Here is a 27,963-nt window from a genome sequence, read left to right as displayed (position 1 = left end):
TCAAGCAGAAACCACTTTTATTGGGATGGCTTCATTTGAAGAAAAGGAAAAGAGACAACACCAAGAGACAGACTCTGCTAACAGAGGCGGGGGTAGCCAGGCATCTCTGCCCCATGCTGTGCAGAAAGGGGGGGACCCCGGTGCCCCGTCATGTCACTCATTCCTAGAGACCAAGATCTGCTTAAGCTTCAGTTCACCTTTTTGAATACTTGCTTGCAGACCACACCCTCCACTCTCATCTCCTGAAACAAAAACAGATTCTTGTTATTGGCCAAAGCAAGGTCACACTTGGGGCTCAGCATGTCCAGGGGCAGGAACTCTGAAAATACTCCGCGACTGCTATTTTTCCTCAAGAGTTGGTCTGAATGAGACAATTCCTTGGAGAGTCAGATGAACTGGGTCAGGGGACATCAGTCTTGGCTATGCCCTCTAGATAGAGCTGGCTGGAGACAGATGAGGCTGAGCTGACAAACAGGACCCTCGGATGCCTCCTTCCTCCTACTACCCTCAAGGAGCCAAAAGGCTTTAAGAACACCAGGCCTGAGCCCAGGTCAGAGTCCGTGCCCAGATTCGCAAGAAATCAGGGCCAGAAGCAAGGCTCAACCCCTAAAGGGCTTAACAGGTAACTGAGACCAGGGTTGCAAACTGGTATGGTGGTTCCAAGCTCCAGCTGCACATTGGCGTTACCGGTCCCAGGCTAGACAAGTTATATCAGCATTTCAGTGGGTGGAGTCCTGGAATTGCTACATTAAAAGCTCCCAGGTAGTACTAAAATGCAGCAGGGCAGCCCCTGCTGAATGTTGCCAGCAAGAACGACAGCACAGTGTTTCTACACCTTCCAAGTTTTTATTTTTTATTTTTTGGCAGGAGGCTGGAAATTTGAATATTCACGTAACATCTCCTAATTTTTAAGTTGTTAGCTGAAAAAGTGTGAAGCCCATTGATGGCCAAATAAAAGATGCCTGTGGCCCCTACTTTGTAACCTCTGGCAAAAAGTCACGGAATTTTTGAGCTGAAAGGGCTGATGAAGATCACATAACCCACCCTGATTGCTCTGCAGCTGGGGAAGTGGAGGCTCAGGGTCAGGTCAGGCATTGCAGCCCAGGCTATTAAGCTGCCTCTGAATATGATGTCCTTGTGCCTCTTCTTAGGGCACACACGTCCTGAAGCTCCTGCAGACCCTGATCTTGGCAGAAGCCCTTAGTGGTAGGATGGTGTTTTCCAGATGAGGTTGAGGGAAAGAAAGCAGCTCCCCAAAGTACGTGGTGAGTCAGAATAGAACCCTGGTCACCTGAATGTGGCTCCCTTCTCAGAACACAGAGTTCCAAGGGAGCAGGAGTGATGCAAGGTCTCTGCTCAGAGGGCAGGTGGTACTTTAGACCCCCAGGGGCTAAGACCCCTACTCTGGATGCGGATGTGCTTTTTCCCGATAATGATAGCGTAGACGCGGCTTTAACCAGCGGTCCCAGGCTGGAGGACCGGGTGAGGGAGGGGCCCACACCTGAGCCAAGAAAGGCTTCTCCTCTCCCGACCCAGACTGTTGAGATTGTGAGCAGATAGGGTAGGGGGTCCTTGGACATAAAAGAAACCATTTTTGACTGAAGCCATTTTGTGATCTAATGCCTGCCCTCGAAAAGGTCTGAGTAAGTAATGATCTTAAGGGAAGTGAAGAAATGCAGGAATCAAGGAAAAGCAGTCAAGGAACTGTGATAAAACAGAGGCTGGGTTCCTTCTCAAGGGATACACATGACAATCTCGGATCTAAAGGAACTAAAGCCCCCACTCAGGTGAAGGATGGACATTTTCTGACCCTTGCAACTTCCATCAATTAAAGCTTGGACTCTGTCGACCTTTGCCCCATCTCAATGCTGAATTCTTCTCTGCTCAAGTCCCTTCATGAATACGCATGAGCCCTTGGCTTAAAACTTCCCCAATTTTGCTGTTTGGGAAGACATGGCTTTCAGAAAAATGCCCAGTGTTCTTACTTGCTGCAAGTAATAAATCCTTCCTTCTCCCAGTCTGTGGCTTGGTTGTATCTTTGGGCTTGACACCCACCAAGAGGTGAACCCAGTTCTGGGGTAGCAAGATCATGTCTTGAGAAGCTTAGAGAAGTCGCCCTGGTTCTGGCTAGCCACAATTTGGCATGGTGAAAACGGTTATCATTTGGGAGCACATGTAAGTTCTGTCATCTTCTAGCTGTGTTATTGGGATGTGAGCCTCCACGTCGTCTCCAAAAGAAGAATCACAACAGTACCTGGCCCATACGGTTGCTGAGACAATGGAAAGAGATATGGAATGCTAAAGGTTCCACATCTGATGGTTAGCAGATGCACCTCCTCACCTCCCTCTGATTGGACAATTGGGTCAGCCCAGACCTTAAACACATTGCTCTGTTTTTAAAATCACTCAAGCATCTTCTCCAGGGCCTTGGAAGAGAAGCCAAGGCCCAGACATGGTGCATTTTTCCAAAGTCCACTCAGGCCCCAGCATGACCAGGACCTGTGGGGTCCAGCGTGGCTTACCCACCCACCTTCCCAACCTCCAGAACCTACCAGGTGCAGCTCGTCACCCTCAATCCACTGGGTCCAGCCACGTCCCTCCTTCTCGCCCTTCTGCACACACTCGAGCTTGTCCCCATCCCAGCTCACCGTGGTCTGCCGAGGCAAAAAAATACAGTTGTCATTCTGGAACCAGCAGCCCCTGGGCTTTGGGGTAGGGGCAGCCCCAACCTTGAGAATCCAGGGTGCGCTCAAGTCAGTTTCATTAGAGAAATCTACAGCCTCGTGCTCCTTGCCCATCACATGCAAATCAGTTTTAAAATTTACAAAAACCTTCATAAATGTAAATGGGTAATTAGGAGCGAAAAAGTCACTGGGGTGGGGCTGACAGTGCAAAGGCTGAGAATGGGGCTGGGGCGGGCACGGATGCGGAACATGCTCAGGAAGCTCCTCAAGATGGGTTCCGTGTCCGGTTCCAGGTTCCAGGGGACCGCAGTGGGGAAAGAGGAGGAAGCAACCTGTCTGCCCTTCTGGTCAGGCCGCCAACTCCTGCCCCTACCCCACCTTTGAGCTCTCACATCTTCCCTGAGCTTTGTGTGCCACCACAGGTATTGGGTGTGCTGACGGCCAGACAGACAGCAGGAGGAGGCCCAGTCTCTGCACATGGATCTACCCAGAAATACAGAGCTGGGAGTGCTGAAATTTAGACGGGAGACAGCCCAGAAGCCCATGGGCTAGACTGGGACCTGTGAGCAGTGGGCGTCTCCCCTATCTGCGGCTGCCCACCTCCGGTCCATTGAGCTCTGCCCTACCTCCTGGAGAGGTCAGAACCCCATGTGTCCCTTCACTGTGAGGCTCTGAGCAAGTCCATCACTTCTGTGAGCCCCAGTGTCCTCATTTGTCATATGAGGCAGTCAGAGGCCATGAACTCAAGAGGCCTTGGCTACACAGAGGTAAGCTTCTAGGATTCTTGGGTTCCTGCCCTGCTCAGCTGAGAAGACAGTTAGCAATTGCCTGAAAAGGATTTAGGAGAGCAGGAGGAATCTGGGAAGTGGGTGTGGAGTGAGGGGTCCACTCCCTACGGGAGGACCACCTGCCCCTTCCTACTCCACCCCCAGTCTCCAGCCTGGGTTTGCTGATCTCTACCGCCCCCTACTGTTGGGATGAAGCCTGCCGTGAGAGGCGGGCACAAAGGGGACAGATGGAGCCGGTGTGTCCCCAGTTCCACCCAGGAATCAAGCTGCCCTCTGCTCCCGGAGCCCAGAGGGCGAGGGGCATGGGAGGACTTGGGGTGAGAGCGGCTTCTTTCCCTGGTCCAGAGATCACTTGGGGGGCGCATGTCCAGCCCCAAGCCAGAGGGAAGGTTCCACCTCCAAGTCAGAGCAGAATGAACGTCTGAGAAGGTGGGTGTAGGGTAAAGGCTACCAGTGACCTCAAGCCATAGACAGAATGACCGTTCGCTGAGCGCCTTGTGCACACCCAGCCTGTGAAGGGAAGTGGGGACTGAAATCAACTTTAAGGAGCTCATAAGAACACTTGGCCTCCTCATCAACTGAGCTGCCCTTTATGTTTATTCAGAAGTCTCCCCTGCATACAGAGGGCTCCAGATGCACCCAGAGGCCAAGAAAGAACGGTGATGCTCAGTTACAAGAGATACACTTTTGTCTCTACTGGAAACATTAGAGCCAAGGAGCATATTCCTACCCTCCGTCCTAGAAAATGCAAGAAATGCTCAAAAAAGACCACAGTAATAAAAGTAATCTTGCTTCTTCACAGATAATTACTCTAACATTTTGGTGCATTTCTGTCCAGTCTTTTTTTCTCTATGTATGAAAGTTGAAAGTGTTAGTTGCTCAGCTGTGTTCCACTCTTTGCGACCCCATGGACTGTAACCTGCCAGGATCTCTATGTATAATGTTTTTGTTTTTTAAAAAAGTGGGCTTCCCAAGTGGTAAAGAACCCACCTGCCAACGCAGAAGACATAAGACACGCTGGATTCAGGGTTGTATTAATTATGGTTTTGTACCCGTTTCTTCATTTAACAGAAGCAATTTTCCACTTTGACAAATATTCTCCATAAGCATTATTTTAATTGTTATGTAGTATTTAGGAAATGGATACATAATTTGTAAGGCCCAGCCAGCAAAAAATGAAAATGAAGACCCCTTTTTAAAAAATGATTAAGGATGGTAAAGAACCCGCCTGCCAATGCAGGAGATGTAAGATTCCTGGGTTGGGAAGATCCCCTGGAGAAAGGCATGGCAACCCACTCCAGTATTCTTGCCTGGAGAATCCCATAGACAGAGGAGCCTGGCAGGCTACAGTCCTGGGGTTGCAAAGAGTCAGACACAACTGAAGCGACTTAGCAAGCACACAAGAATTTTAAGACAGTGACAGCAGAGCATTAAACCAAGGCAGGGGCCCTTCTGGGAACAGGAGCCTGTGGAGCTGCCTGATCACAGGCCCATGGAAAGCAGTCCTGGCAGTATTTCCTTGTACATGCACCATTATTTATCCTGTTACCTATTCTTGGACATTTAGGTTATTTATAATTCTGTGCTACTATAAATAAGACTTCCATGTATACAGTTTTGAACACAATGTTTTGTTAGAATAAATTCTGAGGCAAAAAGCCTTGCATGAAAGAGTAAGCATATCTGTAAGGCTTTTGATAAATATCACCACCTTGATCTCCAGAAGGCTCACACCTGCTTCCCTTCCAACATCAATTTCAGAGAGCAAGCTTGCAAGAGATGTTCATTAATGGTAGAGTAGGCTTTGCTCCGGTGCTAACACGTTACCCTTTCCAGATCATTTGGCATCTTTTAATAGGGACCATTTGGATATAGATAATAAAAATACCTTATCAAAAGAATGATGGATGGTGCAATTTCAGGCTTCGTGATAGATCTAGGGATTCAGGAAGTAGAAAGCTCTTGGAGTGCAGAGAACTCTTTGTTGCTGCTGCTGCTGCTGCTAAGTCACTTCAGTCGTGTCTGACTCTGTGCGACCCCATAGATGGCAGCCCACCAGGCTAACCCGTCCCTGGGATTTTCCAGGCAAGAACACTGGAGTGGGTTGCCATTTCCTTCTCTAATGCATCAAAGCCCTACAAATCAGACCCTCAAAGAGAAGGATCCCAAACACACAAACGCTATGTCAGTTTCCACAGGAAGTACTTTCTCAGCCTAGAATTCTTGTTGACTCTTGACCCTGGGTGAGTTAGGCAGAAAACAGACCGGTTCTTGTCTGTATTGAAGATACAGGAGAGGCTGAGCTCAGAGAGGTTAGGTGACTTTCTCAGTGTCACCCAGCTAATGAGGAAAAGAACCTGGGCTGGAACATGGGCCTTACATGACGCAGTGTCCTCTTGTTTTCCAGCCCATGCAGGGTACCCAGCAGATGTCTGGTAAATTTTGAGGGGCTGCAGAGAAAACATGGGCATTACGCTAAGACTCTGAGCCGCCCCAAGAAGGAAGACCCTTCAGTTCAGCCCAACCATTGCTGGGTGTGGGTGCCGTGCCAGAGTTGGGTCCTGAAGACCCATGCCCCTAAGAGACCACCACAGAGAAGGGGGGACAGTGACATGCCAGGTGGTTATAGCTCACTGTTGTAGGCGCTGGTGTCAGGGGAAGCACAGAGGCAGGAGAGCCCTCATTCTCGAGGAAATGTGACTAGCTTTCTAAAGCGGGAAGGCATTCCAAACAGTCATTACAGACAAGCAGGCCAGTGCTGAAGGAGGGCGAGGTAGACAGACCTGGACTATAACTGTGACAGGGGCCCAGAGCATGTCTTCAATGCTTCCTGATGCTGCCTTTGCCCTCACACAGCCCCATGGCTCTGGTCTGCTGGTGGAATACTCACCAAGGGGCCAGAGAGCCTACTGGGCTGTCGTCTGGGTTAAGAGGCTCGGAAGCTCAGCTCTTGGTGTCTGTCTCCCTCCCACGCTGTATCAGGTTGACCCAGTATTGTCAGCAAAGAACACGTTCCCTGGAGTCAACAGACCTGGACCCTCTGTCCTGAGCTGTGGGGAATGACCCTGGGCAACAGGAGGAACCTCTCTGAGCCTCGGGTCCCTCATCTATAAAAGAGGGATTCACAGTACCTTCTGCAGCAGACTGTTCCATCAGGAACCCCGGTGGGTCATATGATGTTCACATCCTTGGGAAGCCCCCTCCCACACTGATTCTGGCCTTGGTGGTGTGAGTTGCTTTGGCCAATGGGACAGCAGGAAGCACAATACAAACAGTGCTTTCAGAAGCCCTGGGGGTTCACTGGGGGCTCATCATCTCAGGATCCTCCCTCTTGGGATGGAGCTGCTGTGCTTTAAGGAAGTACAGGCTATTCTACATGGCATCTGGTCCCATCACTTCATGGGAAATAGAGGGGAAACAGTGACAGACTATCTTCTTGGGCTCCAAAATCACTGCAGATGGTGACTGCAGCCATGAAATTAAAAGACGCTTACTCCTTGGAAGGAAAGTTATGACCAACCTAGACAGCATATTAAAAAGCAGAGACATCACTTTGCCAACAACAAAGGTCCCTCTAGTCAAGGCTATGGTTTTTCCAGTAGTCATGTATGGATGTGAGAGTTGGACTATAAAGAAAGCTGAGTGCCGGAGAATTGATGCTTCTGAATTGTGGTGTTGGAGAAGACTCTTGTGAGTCCCTTGGACTTCAAGGAGATCCAACCAGTCCATCCTAAAGGAAATCAGTCCTGAATACTCATTGGAAGGACTCAGGCTGAAGCTGAAACTCCAATACTTTGGCCACCTGATGCGAAGAACTGACTCATTGGAAGAGACCCTGATGCTGGGAAAGATCGAAGGCAGGAGGAGAAGGGGACGACAGAGGATGAGATGGCTGGATGGCATCACTGACTCAATGGACATGAATTTGAGTAAACTCTGGAAGTTGGCGATGGACAGGGAGGTCTGGCATGCTGCAGTCCATGGGGTCACAGAGTTGGACACAACTGAACGACTGAACTGAACTGAACTGAGGCTCTTATATTGGAGTGAAAGACCGCATGATAAGCTCCAGAGGATGAGAAAAAGTGATCACTGTAGGAGAACTGAGGCTGCTCAACCAAGCCTTCAGCTGAATGCATTCATATGAAGCTGCGAATACCCCATCAACCCAGAGAACCATAAGTGAGAGTAAATGGTGGTTGTTTTAACGTCTTACACTTTGGGGAGGTTTGTTAAGTGGCTTTGGATAACGACAAGACCCACTTAACCAGTTTATGCTGAGGATGAGAGAAAATAAACATAAATTGCGTAAGGTCTGTGTATGGGGCCCCAGGTAATGGTGATCATGACGTCCAGAACTCAGATAAGGGTGGGATTCGCTTGTCAAAGTGGAACAATAACTAAAGCATTTGTTTCTTTTTTTCTTTTAAGCCTTTCTTTTTAAAGTTGGAGTTTAGAGAAGTGATGGACAAGCTAATTACCATGGCTTAATGTTTCAGAAGCGCCTTCCCTTCCAGAAGACTTGGATCCAAGAGGAGACCCTGCAGGGCTGCCTGCTGACTCAGGTGCCCGGGAGCCCTGTGATGTCTGCTTCCCCTAAAATTTAATTAGTCTTTGTTTAAGTAGAAGACCTATTTGGAGACTCCCCACTGACAGCTGCAGTGGCTCTGAAAATGCGATTGAGTTCTCCCACTTTGCTATTCCCTGTTCATACTTGGTGGACATGGATTTTTCTTTTTTAAACTTTGTATCCTGTGGGAATAAACTGGCCATTTCCTAGAGGAACAGATTTGTCTTAAGAACAGAAAAAGGGTGGGGAGTCAGGGAGGAGGGTGATCATCTATAAACGCGTAAGAGGACAGAAGGAAAGGATGTTGGGAAATGGGTGGGTAACAAACAATGGTTGCTTGTTTTCATATGACACAAAACATAGCTTATGATAACAATCTTTCCCGGAACCCAAGGACTTCTTCTGTGACCTCCCTCTGCGGTGAGCAGCCACCTTTGGCACATCAGGCAAAGTCTGGAATGAGGCTCAGCTTGCACTGTGAATGCAGATCTGAAAGCGTCTTTAAGAGGTCATTCAATTCAGTTTCCCAGCTTGGACACTCATCATGGCTTAATCCTGTAATCAGGGTCTAGTGGGGCACTTTTAGGCAAGAGGATGTTCCTGGTGCTTTATAAGAGGCACAGAAAGGCAGGTGCCAGTGGGAGCTGAGGTGGTATGGTACAGATCACAGAGACAGTGCGGTGTCCCCCCGCCCCCGCACCATGGGCTCTGGGGCCCCTCTTTGGAACTGAAGCCCAGACAAGTCAAGGACAAGGGGAACGCATGGCCACCTTCAGCTCCCCTCCTAACAGTAATTCTCACAGACTATCTGAAGTCTGCAAACGAGTTGCAGACCAAGGTGGCTGGTTATAAAGCAAAGCCGGTTCAACTTTTCTATTAAAAACTAATAACCCCCAACACTTTGGCCTTGTCAGCAACTTTCCCAGAAACACATGCACCGAAAGATGAGTGAAGACAGTCAGTCCTCTGACAGGGGACTGCCACTTCAAAAGTCATTATCCAGTTCCCCTGACCACTTAGAAACCCAAGCTGGCATGGAGGTGACATAGAAAACTCAGGTCCCCCAAGCAGCCTGAGGAAGCTGGTTCCAAGGATGCCTTGAGGCCTCTCACTCCATCTGAGTGACCTGTACTGGGAGTAACAGACCATTCCCACTACATGGACCCAGTGACCTGGCATGAGCCTCAGACAGTGAAATTCAACTTCGCTGCCAAAAATTTATAACGATCCTTAGAGCCCCAAACATCCAGTCCCACAAAGAGGGGGATGATGGATCAGTGGTCCTTCTGCACTTGCCCTCCCAGCTCTGGGAGGCCTCTGCTTGGAGGCTTAGGGCTGGACCTGATTGCCTCTGTGGTTCCACAGCCAAGTCCTAAGAGGGGATGTCTTGTCCATGATTGGTTCTGCCTGCAAAGGCCAGAGCCCTCCAAAGCCTGTGCTCTTTAAATTTAAGGGGAAAATTGAAAATCCAGACAGTGACTAGACATTTTCTATACGTGTTGTGAAAGGATAAAAGATACAAATTGGCCATTCCTCCTGGAGTTTGGTGCTTTACCTTTTGAGGGTTTCTGGGACAAGGAGGATGTTTTTAGACTCTAGTACTGTTAAATATGGAAGTGGGAGGGTAAGAAGGACAGGGAAAGTAAATGAGACCCTACCAAGTGCTGGGTACGGTACTGGGAGCTTTACAGCTCAAGCTTTACAGCTGATCAAAATTAGGCTTGTAAAGTAACCCGGCCAAGCCATCTCAGGGTTAGGGGTTGAGCCATCACTTGAACCCATTTCTTTCTGGCTGACTCCACAAGCTCCCCTGCCCAGGAGGCCAGGCTGGGTGATCTTCTGATCCATTACCAGGGGGCTGGCAATGACTTAAAATTAGCACATTCAGGGGAAAAGCCGATTCATTCTAAAAGCAGGTTAAAACTGGATTAATAAGATCTTAAAACACAAACAAGTAATTAGGTACATAAAAGCCATCAGAAGCAACAGCTACAGACCCGTAAAGCCACAGTAGGCCTCCGTGGGCATGGACAAATGTGATTCCAACACCATGAAGAAGCAAGAGCAAATGATACCGTGAATCTTAGGACAAACAAAACAATAAAATGTTAAATCTTGACAAGTCATTTTAAAAAGTCCTTAAAAATTCCAGAAAGTACCCAGGATTAATTTTAAAACAACAAACCATCAGAGAGCTCAGGGTCCCGTGAGGCCAACGTTCTGAGGAAGAGGGAGTGAGGCTGGAGAAAGCCATGGGGTTCCCATGGAACTGGGCTCAGTCATTCCAGGGGCTCAGTGCTGATGATGGCCCGAAGCCCGTACTGGACCCAAACTCTGCCATGAAGCAGCTCAGCCTGGAGGGAAGGCAGACATGCCAACTAGCACCAGTGCCACCTGAGTCTTGTTTGCTGGGTCCTTCCTGGTGGAAGTAACAGCATCCTGGCATTATTGCTATCATCATCATCCCCCCCAAATCAGGAACTGAATACTCACTGCATGCTGGGCAGGGTATTAAAGTGTGGGTCATATCAACACTTTGGCCACATGATGTGAACAACTGACTCACTGGAAAAGACCTGATGCTGAGAAAGATTGAGGACAGAAGGAGAAGAGGGCGACAGAGGATGAGATGGTTGGATGGCATCACTGACTCGATGGACATGACCTTGGGCAAACTTTGGGAGATGGTGAGAGACAGGGAAGCCCGGTGTGCTGCAGTCCATGGGATTGCGAAGAGTCAGGCATGACTTGGCGACAACATATCTGATTTGTTTGATTTAACATATTTGATTCCCTAAACCTCTGGGGCAGGGATGCTTCTCCCCAGTTTACTTATGTGGAGACTGAGGCTTTATGGTCACTCAGCCATTGGGACTTCCCTGGTGATTTGGTGGTTAAGAGTCCACCTTCCAGTACAGGGGACATGGGTTTGATCTCTGGTCAGGGAACTAAGATCCCATATGCCCTGGAACAACTAAGTCAGGGCACTACAACTAAACAGCCCACTCGCTGCCACTAGAGGGCCTAACGAAGCCAAAAATAATAGATAACTTTTGAAAAAAGGTCCCCCAGTCACGAAGTGGGGAGATGAGGTCTGACCTCAGAGCGTATGCTCTTGGCTACTGGGCTCTGCAGGGAAGATGAAGGTTCTGCTCTAAAGAGCTCACAGACTATTGAAGACAGACAGAGAATTTCTGCAGAATGGCAAGTGCTGCTAGAGGCAGGTGATGGTAACTGTGGAAGTGGGAGGGCACCTCATCAGACTCTGAAGTGGAGACAGAGGTCCATCAGGGAAGGCTTCCTGGAGGAGGTGATGCTGGAATCGACGCCAGAAAACATCAAGAGTTAGATTAAGAAACAGAAATTGTAAAAGAGGAATGAGGGAATTTCAGGCTAAGAGAATAGCTTGTACAGATGCAGGGAGCTTAGGGGACTGCATGAATGAGGCTTCCAAATGGGCTTTGCCTAGCTGGACCCTTCTGGAAAGATACCCCTCAAGGAGACTAATTCCGCACCTCCAACCCCAGAATGTACCAGCATCTCTTTTTTCTCACTTCACAACTTTGTGGCTCCAACCCGCCAAACCTGGTACAATAGAAAATCTAAATATTTGCCTATCTGGCAGGCAGAGTTGGCTCTACTACTTGGGCAGGTACAAGGAATTGGTTTATTCCCAAGTCCACCCGCAGTGGAGGTGGAATAAAGGAGGGGCTGTCCTGCCAGAAGGTGCTCAGAGAGGCTCAGAAGAGCAGAGTCTACTCGGGGGAGGCCTCATCTCTTCCATGGGGACTTCTGGCCTCTATTTTTTTGTTTATCTTTCAAAGCAAACAGAAACAAACAATTCCCGGAAGATAAGAGACGGCAACTCAGTAACCAGGGAAGGTCAAGCAGGTCAGGATGTCTTGACAAAGAATTCCTTTGAGTCTATGATACTTTTATCCACTGCAGGATACCAGCCCCCACCTTAGCATCTAAAGTAGAGAAAATGCACAGTATTGTTTGTTGACTCAATAGAATAAATAAAATGGCAGAAAACATTCTAGGGGTACTCTTGTAAATTTTCAGGCAATGAACACCCCCCTTTTTTCTTTTACAGACAAGCTGTCCTAGGCAAGGGGCTTCCCTCGTGGCTCAGATGGTAGAGAATCTGCCTGAAATGCAGAAGACCCGGGTTCGATCCCTGAGTCAGGAAGATCTCCTAGAGAAGGGAATGTCTACTCACTCCAGTACTCTTGCCTGGAGAATTCCATGGACAGAGGAGCCTGGCAGGCTACAGTTCATGGGGTCACAATGAGTCAGACACGACTGAGTCACTTTCACTTTTTCATCCTAGGCAATGTGGCTGTTTGTTCTTCCATAAATTAGCCTCATAGAAACAGGTTAGTTTCTAGCCACTTCTCCCTGACTCTGAACCCACAGCCTGCCCATTGCTCCACAGGAACATCTTGCTGCCATGGATACCATTGCCATTGAACCTGGCAGACTGTGTGTAAGGCTGGTCTGGCCATCAGGCAGCAACTTGCCTGACCTAGCTGGGCACTGGTCAGGGACCCAATGACAGCCTTGGACAGAGGCTGGTCTGGACTCCAATCCATCTCCACCTCTTTCTAGCTGGGTGATCCCAGCTATTTACCTTTTGAACTCATCTGCAAAATGGGGCTAATGAGTCCTGCCATAGAACAAAGCCATCAGGAGGAAATGAAACAAGGGTTTGGAAGGACTTGTTTTAGAGCTGGACTCTTCTTAGCTCTTGGCCTTGCCCTCCATGCCCCTGTTCTCAGTGGGTGTAAAGAGGCAGGTGCCTCTGCAGCCCAGCCTCTGCACATGTAACCTACGAGCTCTTCTCTCAGTGGCCAGGTGTCTCTTCACACAATACCACCTGCAGAATTTGGCTCCTGGAGGACACAGTTTATAAAGTGAGCGAGTTACTGATAACAGCTCCTACTGATGGAGCAGTTGACTGCAGGCTTTCCTGCATCTAATCCTCTTTGTGAAGCAGATATCCCTTACTTGATAATTATTCCCATTTCATAGACAAGTGAAGGCATAGGAAGGTGAAGTAACTGGCTAAATGACACCCAATTTGTTAAGCGGCAGAGATGGGACTCCAAAGATCAACTGAACCGATTATGAACCCCAGGCCCTGCCATGAAGGAAAATGGACTGTGGACAAGCAAGAGTTTAGAGGAAGGCCAAGAACAGCTACCCTCAGCCTGGAAGCTGCAGATCTTGGCCAGCAGGGCAGCCTCCACTGCCAGGGAGAATGAGATGAAAGCCAAACCTCTCACCTCCCCTACCCATCCCATCCCAGGACATCACAGCTTCCCTGGGGGACACAGCATTTGAGACTGCAAAAGTCTCACAGAGAAATTAATTCAGAGCCCTGACCCCTTAACATAACAATGCTTCCATCTTTGTCTGGTAACAACCTGAAGTTAGACAGCCTGGATCTAAATCCTGGCTCTACTAGCTAGCTCCCTGATCTCAGACAAATAATATCTATCCATTTCTTATTAATGTTTCCCTCAATCTAGGAAGAATTTTGGCATCTTTATCATAGAATTGTGAGGATTCAAAGAATTAATGCATAGAAAGTGTTTAGAATCCATATTATCAACACACATTAGCTAGCTTTTAATGGCAAGTAGATCTCGTAGATATGGTGAATGATGACCACCTATACTGTTTGAGGTTCCACTGTTTTTATACTCATTTCATAAACACACTGGAGCTAGCTGTGCCAGGCACTGGAGATACAAAGGTGTGGGCCCCACTGCTCAGCATCTCAAATGCACTGAGCATCACAGGCGCCCTGGGGCAGCACTTGCAGAGAGGGACAAGGAGGCAGAGGGGAGGATGAAGGGGGATGGGAAGTCAGGATGAGGTCTGTGGAGCAGTTAAACCTGGGCTGGTCCTGACCATGAGTAAGTATCCTCCTAGGGAGAGGAAGCAGGGGACTTATCCCAGGGAAGAGTGCAAAGAGGTGCAAAAGAGGATGGTATGTGCAAATGGTGGGATGGGGCTAAGTGAAAGGTGTGAGGCGAGTGTGGGGCTGGATAGGCAAGCGCTGCCACGTTCTGAGGTCCTGAATGCTGTCTGGATTTTGCCCATCAGCCCAGGGGAGACTCTTCGGATTTTGAGCTGGGGAGTAGAAGCGTGATCCATTTCTCTTTTTATTAAAAAAATTTTTTTTTGCCCATTCCACGCAGCATGTGAGATCTTAGTTTCCTGACCAGGGATTGAACCCTTTCACCCTGCATTGGAAGTGCGGAGTCTTAATCACTGGACTTCCAGGGAAACCCCCATTTCCCTTTTCAGAATGTGAAGGATGGTAGAAGGGAGATTAGTGTGAAGATACTGGAGTAATTAAATGAAATTCTCCATGGAAAGTGCTGAGCCTGGCACATACTAAGGGTAAGAGATGTTAACTGTTATTATTATTACAGGCAAGAGATACTCAGACGATGGTGAAAGGGGAGAGAGATTAAGAAGCAGAATCTATGGAACTTGTGGATGGGTTGTCCATAAACACTTTCCATTTATCTTCACAGCAATCACTTTCATGGCTATACAGTGGTCTATGGAATTAAAAGCCCACAGTCACTCTAAACAGCTGCTGCCCCAGGCGTTTAGGGACAACAGCAGGAGGCGGCCTGTTGTGTAAACCACACAAAGTTGGGAGTCAGAGGTCTGAAGTTGAATCCTGGACTATGGTTAACCAGGCGTGTGACCCTGGCAGGACTATGGGCCCCTGTCTGTTAAAAAGAAGAGTACCTCTCGGCTCTAGGATTGTTAGAGGACTGAATATATAATACATTATACATCAGGCACTAGGGCGGAGCCTGCCATACATAGCCCTCAGAGGGTGGCTCTGATTCTGTGGGCTGTTGGGGATTATTACTGCCCAGCTTCTACAATTTTCTTTGTACAAATATTAATAGATACAGCCTATCTTCTGAATGATTTTCCTGGAATGTAATTCCATAAGTGGATCTCTGAGTCAAAGAATAAGATGATTTTTCTGACTCATTGAACGCTAGATTCCCCCCGCCACCCACCCTCCCCCGCCCTCACCCCCGGCCCGCCCTGCTCATTTTCTGAGTGCAGGGCCAGTTTTACTGTAAGGTTGGCAAAGACCGATTTTGCAGGCTGGGTTCTCCCCCCAGTCCTGACTTTATGTTCTTCACACTCGTCTTGCTTTATAGTTTCCCCCCAGACTATGTTGTCCTTGGACCCTCAGGTCAAGAAAGAATGGAGGGAGGGAAGAAGGAATCTAAGCTATTTGCATACTATAGGAAACAAGTAGAGTCTTTAGGAATTTAACCAAAATAACTGTGCTCTCATGGTAGAAATTCAGGTGGCATGAGGTGACCTAGGTTCCTCTTTGAGGACAAGGGGTGGTGTGTGTGAATGTGTGTGTGTGACGCTCTAGCACAACTCCATTTATACAACACAGACAGCTACAAAAATGCTTCCCAGGGAGGAAGCTTTTGTGAATCAGGCACAGTCTCTGCTGTCAGAGGAGCTTCTAGTCAACTTGAAGTCATACAGGAATAAATCCCCGAGCCCAGGTGAGATGTCTGCCAATGCTGATTTCCAGGAAGACTTCCGTGGAGAAGGGGGAGTCATGTTTACAGCCTCTGGGTGCCTGGAGGGGGTTTCCCAGTTCCAGGTCCTGTGCAGATAGGGGTCTGGGTTCACCTGTGAGGGCCTAGAAATCCTGAGTGACTGGGGTGGTAAACCAGCAAAAAGGAGGCTCCCACGCCGAGCACACATGCACAAACAGTTTCAGCTGTGTTTAGACACAGTGTTCAGACCTGTCTATCTGGGACTTTTGGAGGTGGGTACAACAGGGCTGAAGGTGAAGCCCTGGATCACTCCCAACACCCTGAGGCTGTCCTTCTCCCCTTCAACTTACGCTCCAGCCTCTCATGTGGGGCCTGCCTTGGATGGGCGGCCCAGGGAGGTGCAGCTCCCGCTCTGCCTGCAGAGACCCATCTCCAGGCACCACACACCCTCTCCCACCCCCTCAGAGTCCTTGTGGGCTCAGCTGCCGCTTGAGATTAGTCAGAAACAAGAGCCCAGTACTAGCAGACCTCCAAGCTTTAGTCAGAGAATAATATTCCAACTCCCACTGTGTACTCACCATACACCAACACTGTGGTAACCGCTTAGCTTGCATTTAGCACATAGAATTTTGTAAAGTATCTTCCACCTGATGTGCTCTCTTAGAACCTTGCCACATCTGCACTGAGATGTGGAGTCCATGTTCCCTTCCTTGGGAAGATGGGTGGGCCTTTGGGACTGTCTGAACCAACAGAGTATGGCAAAATTCTTTCTATATGACTTCAGAGGCTAAGTAGATTATAAGAACGTCATATACTTCTCCTTTATTCTCTTGGCCCCCTTTTTCTTGGAACCCGGTTGCCATGTTGTGAGGAAGCTCAAGCAGCCAGTAGAGAGTGAGTATGAGTGAGCCATCTGGAAAGTGCCTCCAATGCCTCACAGATGTGGCACACAGCAGGGACCAGCCTGCCTTTTGAGCCCTGCCCAAATTGCAGATTCATGAAGAAAATACAGAACTGTTATTGTTTTGGAGTCTTGGAGCACTAAGTTTTGGAGTGGTTTGTTACATAGCAATAGAAATTTGCGATAATTCATCACCACATAGTTTTCACAACAATCCTATCAGTGGTACTGTTAATATCTTTGGCTCCTGTTTACAAATGAGAACACTGAGGTCCAAAGAGATAGAGTATGTTCCCAAAGGAAATACAGCTGGAAAGTGGACCCAGGATTCAAATCCAGGTCCATCTCAAAGCCAAGACTCCCAGTTGCTCTGTTGTATCCTGGACTTGTCCAGCTGCACAGACTGCTGGTGTCACTTACTCGGACCCTGAGTCACAAACCTTCGTGGGCTGCTGCAAGTTTGGTGTCTCCAGACATCCACATGGACTGGAGGGCATCTCTCCACTTTCATTCAGTCCCCATCAATGGGCACCCTTAACTCCAGCACACTGAACCATGAAAAGAACATCATCGGTACCTGGGCATGGGCCAGCCCACTTCCTCATTTCTCTTTCTTAGTAGTTATCATAAGCATGCTCTTTGAACCCACAGCATCAGCATCAGTCAGGAACTTGTTAGAAAAGCTCTTGGTTCCTACTCGAGACTTTCTGAATCAGAAAATCGGGATGTGGGGCAAGTTTAAGTTTGAGAACTACTGCTCTAACTCCTACGTGGTTCTTAACCTATGATCTGTAGAAGTCTATGTCACAAGATGTTTTTAGATGCAAGCAACAGGAAAACTGCAAAACGCTTCAGGGGAAAAAGAAAGGGAACATACTAGCTGGTTCAAGGATGTGAGAAGTCTCGGAAAGGTGTTGTATCAGGAGTTCCAGCAGCCCTCCAGTGTCGTGGTTTCTCTCTCCCTCTCTCTTTCTCGGTTATTTCTGCTTATCTACTGGCCTCATTTTATTTTTTCCTTCTGTTCAATTTTTCCTGCAGCCATGGAAGGTGGCAGGAAACATACAACTGGCCCAGTCACACACACAATCGCGGGACAGGCCACAGGACACTGTCACGGCCCTGGTTTAAGGTGCTCAACCCAGGAGAGACGACGTACTGGGATTTGCAGCTTCACCAGAACCCACAGGTAAGTAGGGGTCATTCCCACGAAAAAGAAGGTCCTTCTTTGGCTGGGTAGCAGAGCAATGTTGATGAGAAAAACCAATAGTTGTAATCCTCCAGTAAACATGTGGCCATCACAAGAGCACTGCCCAGTAGGCCAGGGTCTCAGAGGGATTTCCCCCTGCTTGTTGGACATAGTATAGTGGCTTCACAAGGCCCTATTTCCTGTGCTATCACCCTAGTCCTCAGAATGTGCTGTAAGCCAGGTGGGGCGGCAATCACAATGTCCATTTAGCAGATGTGAAAACAGAAGCAGTGTGTTCAGTCATTTAAGGTCACTTTGTTAACTAAGTAAGAGGGGAGGATTCAAAACCAGATGTCTGACTCTAATACCAGCACTCCTTTCTCCACACCCCCAAGCCTTCTCACCACTCTCTTCCAGGTTGTGATGAGGATCACAATAAGGAATTGAGGTGCTGGTCCTTAGCAGAGCTCCATGAAAGATTTTGTAATGTAGAGTGTTATAAACAGACAAGTTGGAATCCTTCCTCTGCTACCAGCTGACTGAGTGACTTTGGGCTAAAAAGATTCCTCACCCGGGAGCCTCAGATTTCCAGCTGTAAAGTGGGCATAATGTTACTTACCGAACAGCATTTGTTGTGGGGACCAAGAGAGAAAAAAGTGCTAAAATCATCAGGGGCAGGCATGGCACTTGGTAAGGATTTAGCACATGTTATTTCCCTTTGTTCCTAACAAAACCTGAAACCTAACAAACAAGTGTGATTCTTGAAAGCTACTTTGTGAATTTTATTTGGGTTGCTTTAATTCTCCTTTTTGTAATCCTCAAAAGCATGCTGCAGACACTCATTTCAAAGGTCGAAGAACTTAAGCTAAGACATGAAAGACACTCCGTGTTTCCTTCCTGGAAAGGACCCAGCCAAATGCTGGGGCCCTGATCTGGGCAGGGGTGGCTCTCAGAAAGCTCTCAAACCCACTGGCATTCTCAGCTCTGCAGCCCAGGGAGTGAATTCTGCCATTGACATCGTGTTTTTGTTTTTTTTAAAAAAAAGAATCAAAGAAATCTGTTAATGAATCAAGAATAGGATCAGAAAGCTGGCAAAAGAGTTTAAGCCAAACTGTTAACAGAGGTTTGGCAGATACTTGGATGCATGAATGGATGGATGAAAGGAAGTCAAGGAGGGAAGGAAATGAAACGTGAGTGCTGATATAGAAAGATGCTGAAGAAATATTATTGAGAAACCAATGTACAAAGAGGTAGATCTTTTCTTTCCTCCCTCTTTTCTTTTTCTCCTTCCTTCTTTCCTGCCCTCCCTCCTCTCTCTTTCTGTTTCTCTTTCTGTCTTTTGGTAGAAATATTGACCAATTTGGGGGGAGCTTCCCAGGTGGCTCAGTGGTAAAGAATCTGCCTGCTAATGCAGGAGATATGGGTTTGATCCCTGGGTTGGAAAGATCCCCTGGAGAAGGAAATAGAAGCCCATTCTGTATTCTTGTCTGGAAAATCCCATGGACAGAGGAGCCTGGAGGACTACAGTTCATGGGATCGCAAGAATCACAACTTAGTTCATTAACAACAATTGACCAATTATCTACTCAATAGCTGCAGAGCTGCTGGCTTCTATATTTGAGGAAGATTTTGGGACAGATCAGCCAGAAACAGTACCAGTGATTACCTCTGGGGAGTGGGAATGAGGCTGAGTAAGGAAGGGGCCTTTCCTTCTCAGTCCACTTTCTCCTGTGCTGTTTGAATTCTTTATTTTTTCTTTTACCATAAAAACAGACAGCAGCAACAGAAGGCTGGAAGCGGAAGGCAGGCTCTGTGGAAGGGGTCATCCTGAGTTCAAGGCTGGAGCTGGAAGCGAGGCCTCTGCCTGGGAGGAGGAGCCCGCTCCTGAGTGAACAAAGATGCAGTTTCCCGGGGGTCCATGGTGGGATGACAAATGGCCCTTCTGCCACCAGCACACAGAGCCAGGCTTCTGGCTGAGACCCTGGCCGAGGCTCGTCTTCTCCCATAAAAGCAGCTCATGCTGGGGGAGCTGGAATGAAGAGTCAGATCATTCTTTGCGCTGAGGGGCTCCTTGGACTGGGTGTGGGGAACAGTATTTGAAGTAAAAGAGCACCTCTCTTTTGGCAGGTCCCCCACTCTGCCAAGGCCTCCATCTGCTAGATTTAATAAATAATATTGGTTTCAAACTGGGCCTGCAATTTCATTTTAACGGATAAAGGCATGTAGGAGGTGGTGGAGAAAAGCTGGACCCAGGCTTGACACATTTCCACCAAGATGACAGCGCTGACTGCTTGCAGTCATGTAAAGATCTGAACACAACCAACTGGTAATGTGAGCTGAGTGATCCTGGGCTCCATAGATCTGAGTCCCTCCACCCGTCAGTCTGGGGAGAGACTGCAGAGCCATTTCAGGTGGTGCTGGACATGGCTGCCATGTCCAGAGGGGTCCAGGAATGGGCTAAGCCATCCGGTGGCATGTGGCCCTCTACACTGGGCCTAAAAACTATCGCTGAGTGTTTTCCACTTTTTCTAGAGACGCAGTTACAGAGAGGTCTCTTTTCTCCAAAGTGGTGGTTCTCAAGGTTTAGTTCAACCAGAACCACCTGGTGGCTTATCGGAACCCAGATTGTAGGCCTCGCCCCCAAAGTTCCTGATCTGGGAGGCCAGGGGTCTGGCTGGAAAATCTGTTTTTCTAACAAGTCCTCACACACTGCTGCTGCTGCTGATCTCAGCTCTGGGAACCACTGCTCTCAGGAACGCACAATGCAAACAATGATATATGGCTGTTTGATCCTGGACTTCAGGTAATGGAGTGGGCAAGAGCTGGGGAAAAGTGGAAAAGGTCCCATCAAATGGGAGCAACTGCGACCATGTTCCGGGGATCTACATGGCACAGAACTAAAAGGGCACCCAGCCTTTTCAGCAGTCTTGATTCTGTTGGGGTATGAACAGCCAGGATTATGGATTTTTCTATGACATAACAATCTTTGGCAATCACTGGCAATTGGCTCTGAAATTTGTCAAACACGGTACAAGCCAAACAAAACACATCTGCAGGCCGGATTTCATCCTCTGGCTGCTGTTCTAGAAGACAGATAAGGTTTCCAGGGAAACATGCAGGAGCAGAGCTCTCTGGGCCCTTTGGGGAGGATGGCAGCCTGACCACACCTCTCCCAGGCTCTCTGGCGCCCATCTGGTCACCTCCAGGCCCCCTACTGGGGCCCCAGCACTGCCCTCTTCTCCAGCCACACCCTATACTCTGGCCACATGAAGTCTTTGCAGGCTGCACCTCTTTCCCTGGTAAAACCCCTCACAGCCAGGCCTTCTCTGACCTCTGGGCCCAATTCTTACTTGTCCTTCAAGGCTCCCCATGGCTCCAGGGAACCCTCCTTGACCACTGCCTGCTCGTCGCCCTCCCAGCCCTGTGTTTTCAGTCCACTGTGCTTCCACCACTGCACTGGGTGGTAAAGGCTTGAGGATGTGTCTGGCTCCTCCACTGGCCTGGGTGCCTTTGTGTCCCCAGGCTGAGTCCAGGGCTGGTGTGGGACAGGTTTGAAATAGCAAGTACCAACTGCTGTTGGAGAAGACACTTGAGACTCCCTTGGACTGCAAGGAGATCAAACCAAATCTTTTAGGATTGACCCAAAAAGAAATCAACCCTGAATATTCATTGGAAGGACTGATGCTGAAGCTGAGTCTCCAATACTTTGGCCAGCTGATGCGAAGAACTGACTCATTGGAAAAGACCCTGATGCTGGGGAAAGACTGAAAGCAGGAGGAGAAGGGGATGACAGAGGATGAGATGGTTGGATGGCATCACTGACTTAATGAACATGAGTTTGAGCAAGCTCTGGGAGAAGGTGAAGGACAGGGAAGCCTGGTGGGCTGCAGTCCATGGGGTTGCAGAGTCAGACACAACCGAGTGACTGAACAACGATAAAAACAAGAGCTATTCTCTTGGCCTTGGCTTTGTTCTCATCCTTTCTGTTGTCTGCCAATTTCCTGCCTATCCTAAGCCACTGCTGAGACTCCACTTTCTGCGGGAATAGCTTCTGACCTCCCAGACCCGGGGGTCCTTCTCTGCCTGCCCCTCCCCGACAGCACACCATCTCAGTATGATCGGCTGCTTTGGTCTGTTGCCTCCCATTACACTGAGCTCCAGGAGGGCAGGACTCCCGTGTGATTCATGTCAGTAACACGAGGGCTGTAAAGATAAACACCAACGAAATGCTTGTAGGACCAAGGAAGGAATGAACATAATAGGTGAAAATGAGCTACCTGTAATGCGCTGGGAAGAACGTGTTAGAACGAGGCCAACTGATGCTGAGAACTGGCTTCCTCCAGCCACAGCTCCTCCTGCTGGGTGCAGAGCACGGGGAGCAGAAGGGACATTATCTTTGGCTACCACCTTGCTCAGAACCGCCCTGGCCTGGGCTATGTGGCCTCTTGCAGGCAGCTCCCCTCCATTCACAAGGGCAGGCTAGATAGTTGCTATCATTGTATTATCCTGTACCCTCCCCTAGCCATGCTCTTCCCTGTGGCTACCCAATACGACTGGACAGCTGGGAAGAAGGACTTCTCTGCAGTCAGGGGCCAAAGGAAGGCTAGAGCAGAGAGAGGGCAGTCCATCTTCTCCATTCGCAACAGCAAGGTGAGTGCCTGCTGTCTACTCGAGAGGGGGCCTCCCTGAATCCTGAGACAGCAGACGTGACCGTGAGTCCTCACCCAATGTCACTGAGTTTGCCCAACTGCTGGGCTCCCTGATCTGTTCACCTATGGCAGAACTAATGGCTAAGAAAAGAGGGTGGCCAAACCCTTCCCTCCCTCCCTCCTGCCCACCCACCCACCCACCTTCCCATTTTCTGTTACAGTAAGTTGTGACGTCACCACCTCCAGAACTCCTTCTGGGATCCCCTCCTCTGGTGCTTCCCTTCGTCACCACTGATCACACTGTGTTCTGAGTCTCTGTGCATCTGTCTGCACCACAAAGACTGTGAGTTCCTGGACATCAGAGATTGCGACATGTTCCACTGGGTCAGACCACATGCACACCCTCCCTCGGCCACTTACTTAATCCACCAAGGTCACACAACAAGAAATCTTGCCTTGGTTTTCTTGTCTGTAAAATGGGGTTAAAATCAGTGTTGTGAAAATTCAGTGAGTTAAAATAAAACGGGAACAGTACTTCAGCACTCAATGAGTACAGGCATGCCTTGTTTTATTGCACTTCGGAAATACTGTGGGTTTTTATTTTGGCCATGCTGCTGGGCATGTGGGATCTTAGTTCTCTAACAAAGGATTGAACCTGCATTGGAAGTGCAGGGTCTTAACCACTGGACCACTCGGGGAGTCCCTGATGATACTGCGCTTTTTAGATTGAAGGTGTGTGGCAAATTTGCATCAGAGAAGTCTATTGATGCCATTTTTCCAACAGCATTTGCTCACATTTGGTCTCTGTGTCACACTTTGGTAATTCTCCCAGTATTTCACACTTTTTCACTATTTGTTATGGTGATCTGTGATCAGTAATCTTTGACAAAAAGATTACAACTTGCCCAGGGCTCAGATGATGGTGAGCATTTCAGTTAAGGTGTATACACTGTTATTTACACATAATATAATCGCAAATTTAATAAACCACAGTCTAGGATAGCCAAAAGTTTTATATGCACTGGGAAAAGGAAAACTCTGTATGACTCGCTTTATTTCGATGTTCATTTTATTGTGGAGATCTGGGGCTGGACCTGCAATCTCTCTGAGGTCTGCTTGTATTAACTAGTATTACCAGGTGATCAATAAATGCTTCATGCATTAATGGATGAGAGTGAGAATGAAAGAGCAAAGATAATTAGCCAAGCAAGTATAAGCCAGCACATTCCAGAAGTGGCAATGACCCAAAATAAACAGAGATGCTTGCTGTGCCTTCTAAGTACCTCAAGAGTAGGCTGGGGACAAGGACTGTTCTCACATTCGGTTCCAGGCAAGGAGCCAGGGACCAGACCTTGGGCAGTGGTCCGAAAGGCAGGGCCCCCACTTTATCAAGGCGGACTCTGACTGAAAGTCTCCTTTCCCAGTGTGAGCCTCTTTGAGGATTGAGAGGCCTTGGGCGTTTAGAAGCATGACCTGACATTTCACTACAACCACAGTGTTTTCTCCCTCCAGTGGCCTCTCTAGGATCCGCCTTGCCAGCCACCCCCTCTTCCGCCACTATTCCGAGTGTAATCACTGACTCCTGATCCCCTTCAGATGAATCAACAAGTCAGGAAGGGTGAGTCATCCTGGCCTGGGGCTCTTTATCCCCAGACACTGGCACTCCTTCAACCACAGTCCACCAAAGCCCAGGCACCGGGTTCCGCAAAGGCTACCTACAGAGGAGCTTAGCCCAGAGCAGGAGTCTGGGCCTCAAAGTCCCACCTCTTCAATCTCTTCGCCCGGGAGCCTCAGTCATTGAGAAATATGAGGTTAGTAATCCCTCGGTTCACTGTGGAGTAAAACAGCTGGCACAGTGCAAGGCATGGAGTAGCCCCTCAGTGAAGGGTGGGAAGGGACGGGGAAGAAGAATGAGGAGAATCTCATCAGGAAGCAAGGCAGGACCCTAGGTCTGGACCCACGACTGTGAGAGCGAGGCAGACGGCGCCCTGACCTCCCAGCGATCCCCAGGATGTTGATGGAGGCCCAAGGCTGACCTTCCAGAGGCAGCGTGGTGGCGCTAATTGGGGTCTCCAGGTCACCAGCTTCCCACCCTTGTTTACGGCTTACTCCCCTCCTCCACTGCTGCTCCTTCCGGCCTGGGCTGCAGGGGCATTGACTCACTGAGTAGGTGCTGGCTGCGGGGTTCAAAGGCAGCCAGCCGCCTGGAAGCAGTGGAAGATAGGGAAGGCATTGGCCAGGAGCCAAACCCTAGTTTGGGGATGAGGAGGGGCAGGGCAGAAGGCATAGATCACAGTGCCCCCTGCTCCCTAAAGTGACTTCATGCTCTGCCATGTAGAAAGTTTACACTTGAAAAAGGTTGCCTACGTTTGGTCTTGCTTTCCTCCCTTCTCTCCTTTCTCCCCCATGCTACGGTACAGATAGAGTCAACAGATTTGCCTGGAATTCCTGCCCAGCCCTGCCCTAGCTGTGCTACTCCAGGCACATCTCTTTGAGACTGTTTCCTCATCTGTAAAATGGGCATCCTCAGACCTCCCTCAAGGGTTGTGATGATTGGATGAAGTCAAGCATATAAAGAAAGCATTGGCTCAAAGCCAGGACATGGTAGCCAGTCAACAAGCCACAGCTTTCCTGTTACTGTCTGGTTAGGATGTAAGAGGAACTTGATGAGTCAGGTGCTGCCTACCTTGGGGGCTGGGACTGGGAACATCTCCGGCCCCTCAGAACACAGGGCCCTTGCTCCCCTCTGGGATCACCCAGCCCCACCTTTGTCAGGAACCCTGGGAAGGAGATGCGCAGGCAAACGCAAAGCCTCACCATGCACTTGCGGTCGTCTATGCCCGTCAGATCCTCCTCAAACTCCTTCCCAACCTGGAAGTCCATGATGTAGTTCCTAAAAGTGCTCAGCGTGCGGATGATCATGTGGTCGCCTTCCTGCACGATCTCTTTGTCTGGCTTCAGCAAGTTGGCGATTTTGCGCAAGGCCACATTGACATCTGCAGAGAGTGCCAGGGTAGAGAGTTGGCTGAAAACATTTGGAGAACTGCTGCCAAGGTAGTGGGGCCCTACGAGCCTGCTCCCCCCGCCCCAAGAAAACCGCTGGAGTTCCTTGCTCGATCATCACGGCCTCTGCGTGCAGCTGGCTTGTCCTTTTCTTTCTTTCCTTTTCTTCCACAACAAAGTTTTCTGCCCTATGCTAACCCTTTGAAAACAAAAACTAGTCAACCAAGCCCAACTTTTCTAATGAAATCCTCCACGTCGAGAGCCAAATATCAGACACTGACCACCATGAACCCAAACAACCCCCGGCCCCGTCCGCGGCCCGGGTGCTCTGGCCGGCGGTAAGGCCTAACCGAGGCAGGCAGACGGGCGGCCGGCTCGGAAGGAAGGGCGCGGGGATCCCACCCTCAGACGTCTGGCCGGGCGCCCGGGCAGAGCGCGGCGGGCAGCGCTTACCCAGCGCGCGCAGGTACTCCTCGAAATTCTCGTTGGCCAGCATCTTCCAGTACCCGGTAAAGTCGACCGGCATTTCGGGGGGACGACTGGGGCCCGACGGGGACCGAACGGGCCGGAGTAGATGTGGGCAGGCGGTGCGATCTGGGTGGTGGGCGGCCCGGAAATGTGTGTCCTCCGGAGGCAGGGGGCTCTCGGGACGGCGACAGCTGGATTGCAGGCGCGCACAAAGCCGGCGGGAGGATCCATCGCAGCGGTCGCTCCGCCCCTCTCAGTGGGGCGGGGGCGGGGAGGGCGGAGGGCCAGGTTCCTCAGACCTTCAGTTCGCTTCCCTGGGAGGGAAAGGGAGAGGAGGTGAGGGTGAAGGGTGCTTAAATGATTCCAAACTCTTAGGTTCCTGCGGATTCCTTCAGACGCCTTGAACTTTTCACGTTCAGCGGCCACTTGAGGATTGGGAAAGTCTCGGGGCTGGCTGGAGTAACTAGGGAACGGTGTCTCTCCCAGGCTTTTGTCTTAAATCCCCGCGGGTGGCTCGGCCTGTAGGGGTCCAGGATCCGGAAGGCTGGGCAGTTCAACTCCGGGAAAGAAAAATGAGGCACTCCCACCTCCCCCTCCCCGCCCCAATAAAAGCAAAGTTGATGTTGCTTGAAGTAAGTATGGCTAAATGAGGCCCTCTGGGTGGTTCTGGTGCTGAGTGACGTTTGAAATCCGCTTGTTTAGTCGCTAAGTCGTGTCAGACTCTGCGACCCCATGGACTGTAGCCGGCCAGGCTCCTCTGTCCATGGGATTTCCTAGGCAAGAATACTGGGGTGGGTTGCCATTTCCATCTCCAGGGGATCTTCCCCACCCAGGGACTGAACCGCACCTCCTGCCTTGGCAGGCAGATTCTTTCTGGCTGAGCCACCAGGATTATGCAAATATAAGCAATTATCTGTACCACGTTGTTCCTCACCCGCCTTTCACCTGGCAGTGAAAGGCCAACTCCACAGGTTGTGCACTTGGCTTTTTTTCACTTACTCTATTTCTGGAGACCTCATTCTTTTGCAGGATATGCCATTGTTTATCCAGCTTGTCCTGCCCTGATGGGCATTTATGGGAGTATTGTTTTTTGATCTTGTACTGTTAGAAACAGTACTGCAGTGAAGATCTTTGAGCTCATCTCATTTCTCACCTGGTAGGTATGTCATCGTGCTTTAAAACCTCTGTCTTTGCCAGCAAGAAGATGACATAATCATGTGGGCTGACTTTTTGACTCTCTATTAAGACTAAATATCTCTTTTAAATTGCTTTTTGTACAACTCGCAGTCTGGGTGACAGCAGGTACATTCTCCTCCCACTCCAATATGACTGTGGCTCCAATCCCCAGGCACCTTTCCTTTGTCCCCCAACTCTAGGCTCGTGTAAGTCCTCATACTGCATCTGGCTGAGTTAGAAAAAGATGCCTCTTCCTCAGGGTAGGGGCAGCTTCATTCCAGGCAGTGGGTTGGATTTTAGCCTCTCTTCGTTGCAATGCACAGGCTTCTCACTGTGGTGGCTCTAGAGTGCAGGCTCAGTAGTTGTGGTGCTTGGGCTTAGTTGCTCCGTAGGATCTTTCCGAACCAGGGATTGACCCTGTGTCCCAGGCATTGGCAGGTGGATTCATATCCACTGGACCACCAGGGAAGTCCAACACCAGGGTTTCTTAACCTTGACGTTGTTGCCAGTTTGGACCATGTCATTCTTTGGTGGACGGAGGGTTCTTATGTATTGTAGGATGTTAAGCTGCATCCTTGGCATCTACAGGCTAGATCCCAGTTGATACCTCCCAAAGATGTCTCCAGGCCTTGCCAAATGCCCCAGGCTGGTGGGGGGGAGGGATGGCGTGGTGCAGGGGAGGGGAGCAAAATCACCCCTGGCTGAGGCCAGTGCTGTGGACATCTGTAGCCCTCATCAGACCTATTTCCCATCTCTTCTCAGCTGTACTGGGATGCTCACACCATCAGTTGTTCACACAGGCCTTGGCTCTACATCCCTCCCTGGCTAGCCTGGAGCTCATCTCAGGGACTGTGGGGCAGCCTGTCCCTGCCCTGTCCAGTTTAAAGGTGCAAGAAGAAAGCCCTGTGGCTTGGTCAAGTGGATAGTGGGTTCTCACCTGATTTGGCTTCTCTAAAGCAACAGTTAGAAC

The 27,963-nt window shown here is 49.4% G+C and overlaps 1 protein-coding gene across 1 annotated transcript; it reads right to left on the bottom strand.

The window, feature by feature from the left end:
• Positions 1-26,063, bottom strand: RBP1 (retinol binding protein 1). The gene is given in 5 exon segments (XM_018049852.1): positions 1-242; positions 2,553-2,654; positions 25,164-25,342; positions 25,803-26,000; positions 26,003-26,063. Coding segments are annotated over 5 exon segments (579 nt in total). The 5' UTR covers positions 26,049-26,063; the 3' UTR covers positions 1-188.

Source organism: Capra hircus, chromosome 1 (genome assembly GCF_001704415.2).
Source record: "Capra hircus breed San Clemente chromosome 1, ASM170441v1, whole genome shotgun sequence".
In the NCBI taxonomy this organism is placed as follows: Eukaryota; Metazoa; Chordata; class Mammalia; order Artiodactyla; family Bovidae; genus Capra; species Capra hircus.
The sequence above is the reverse complement of the archived record's forward strand: the minus strand, read 5'-3'. Positions and strand labels throughout refer to the sequence as shown.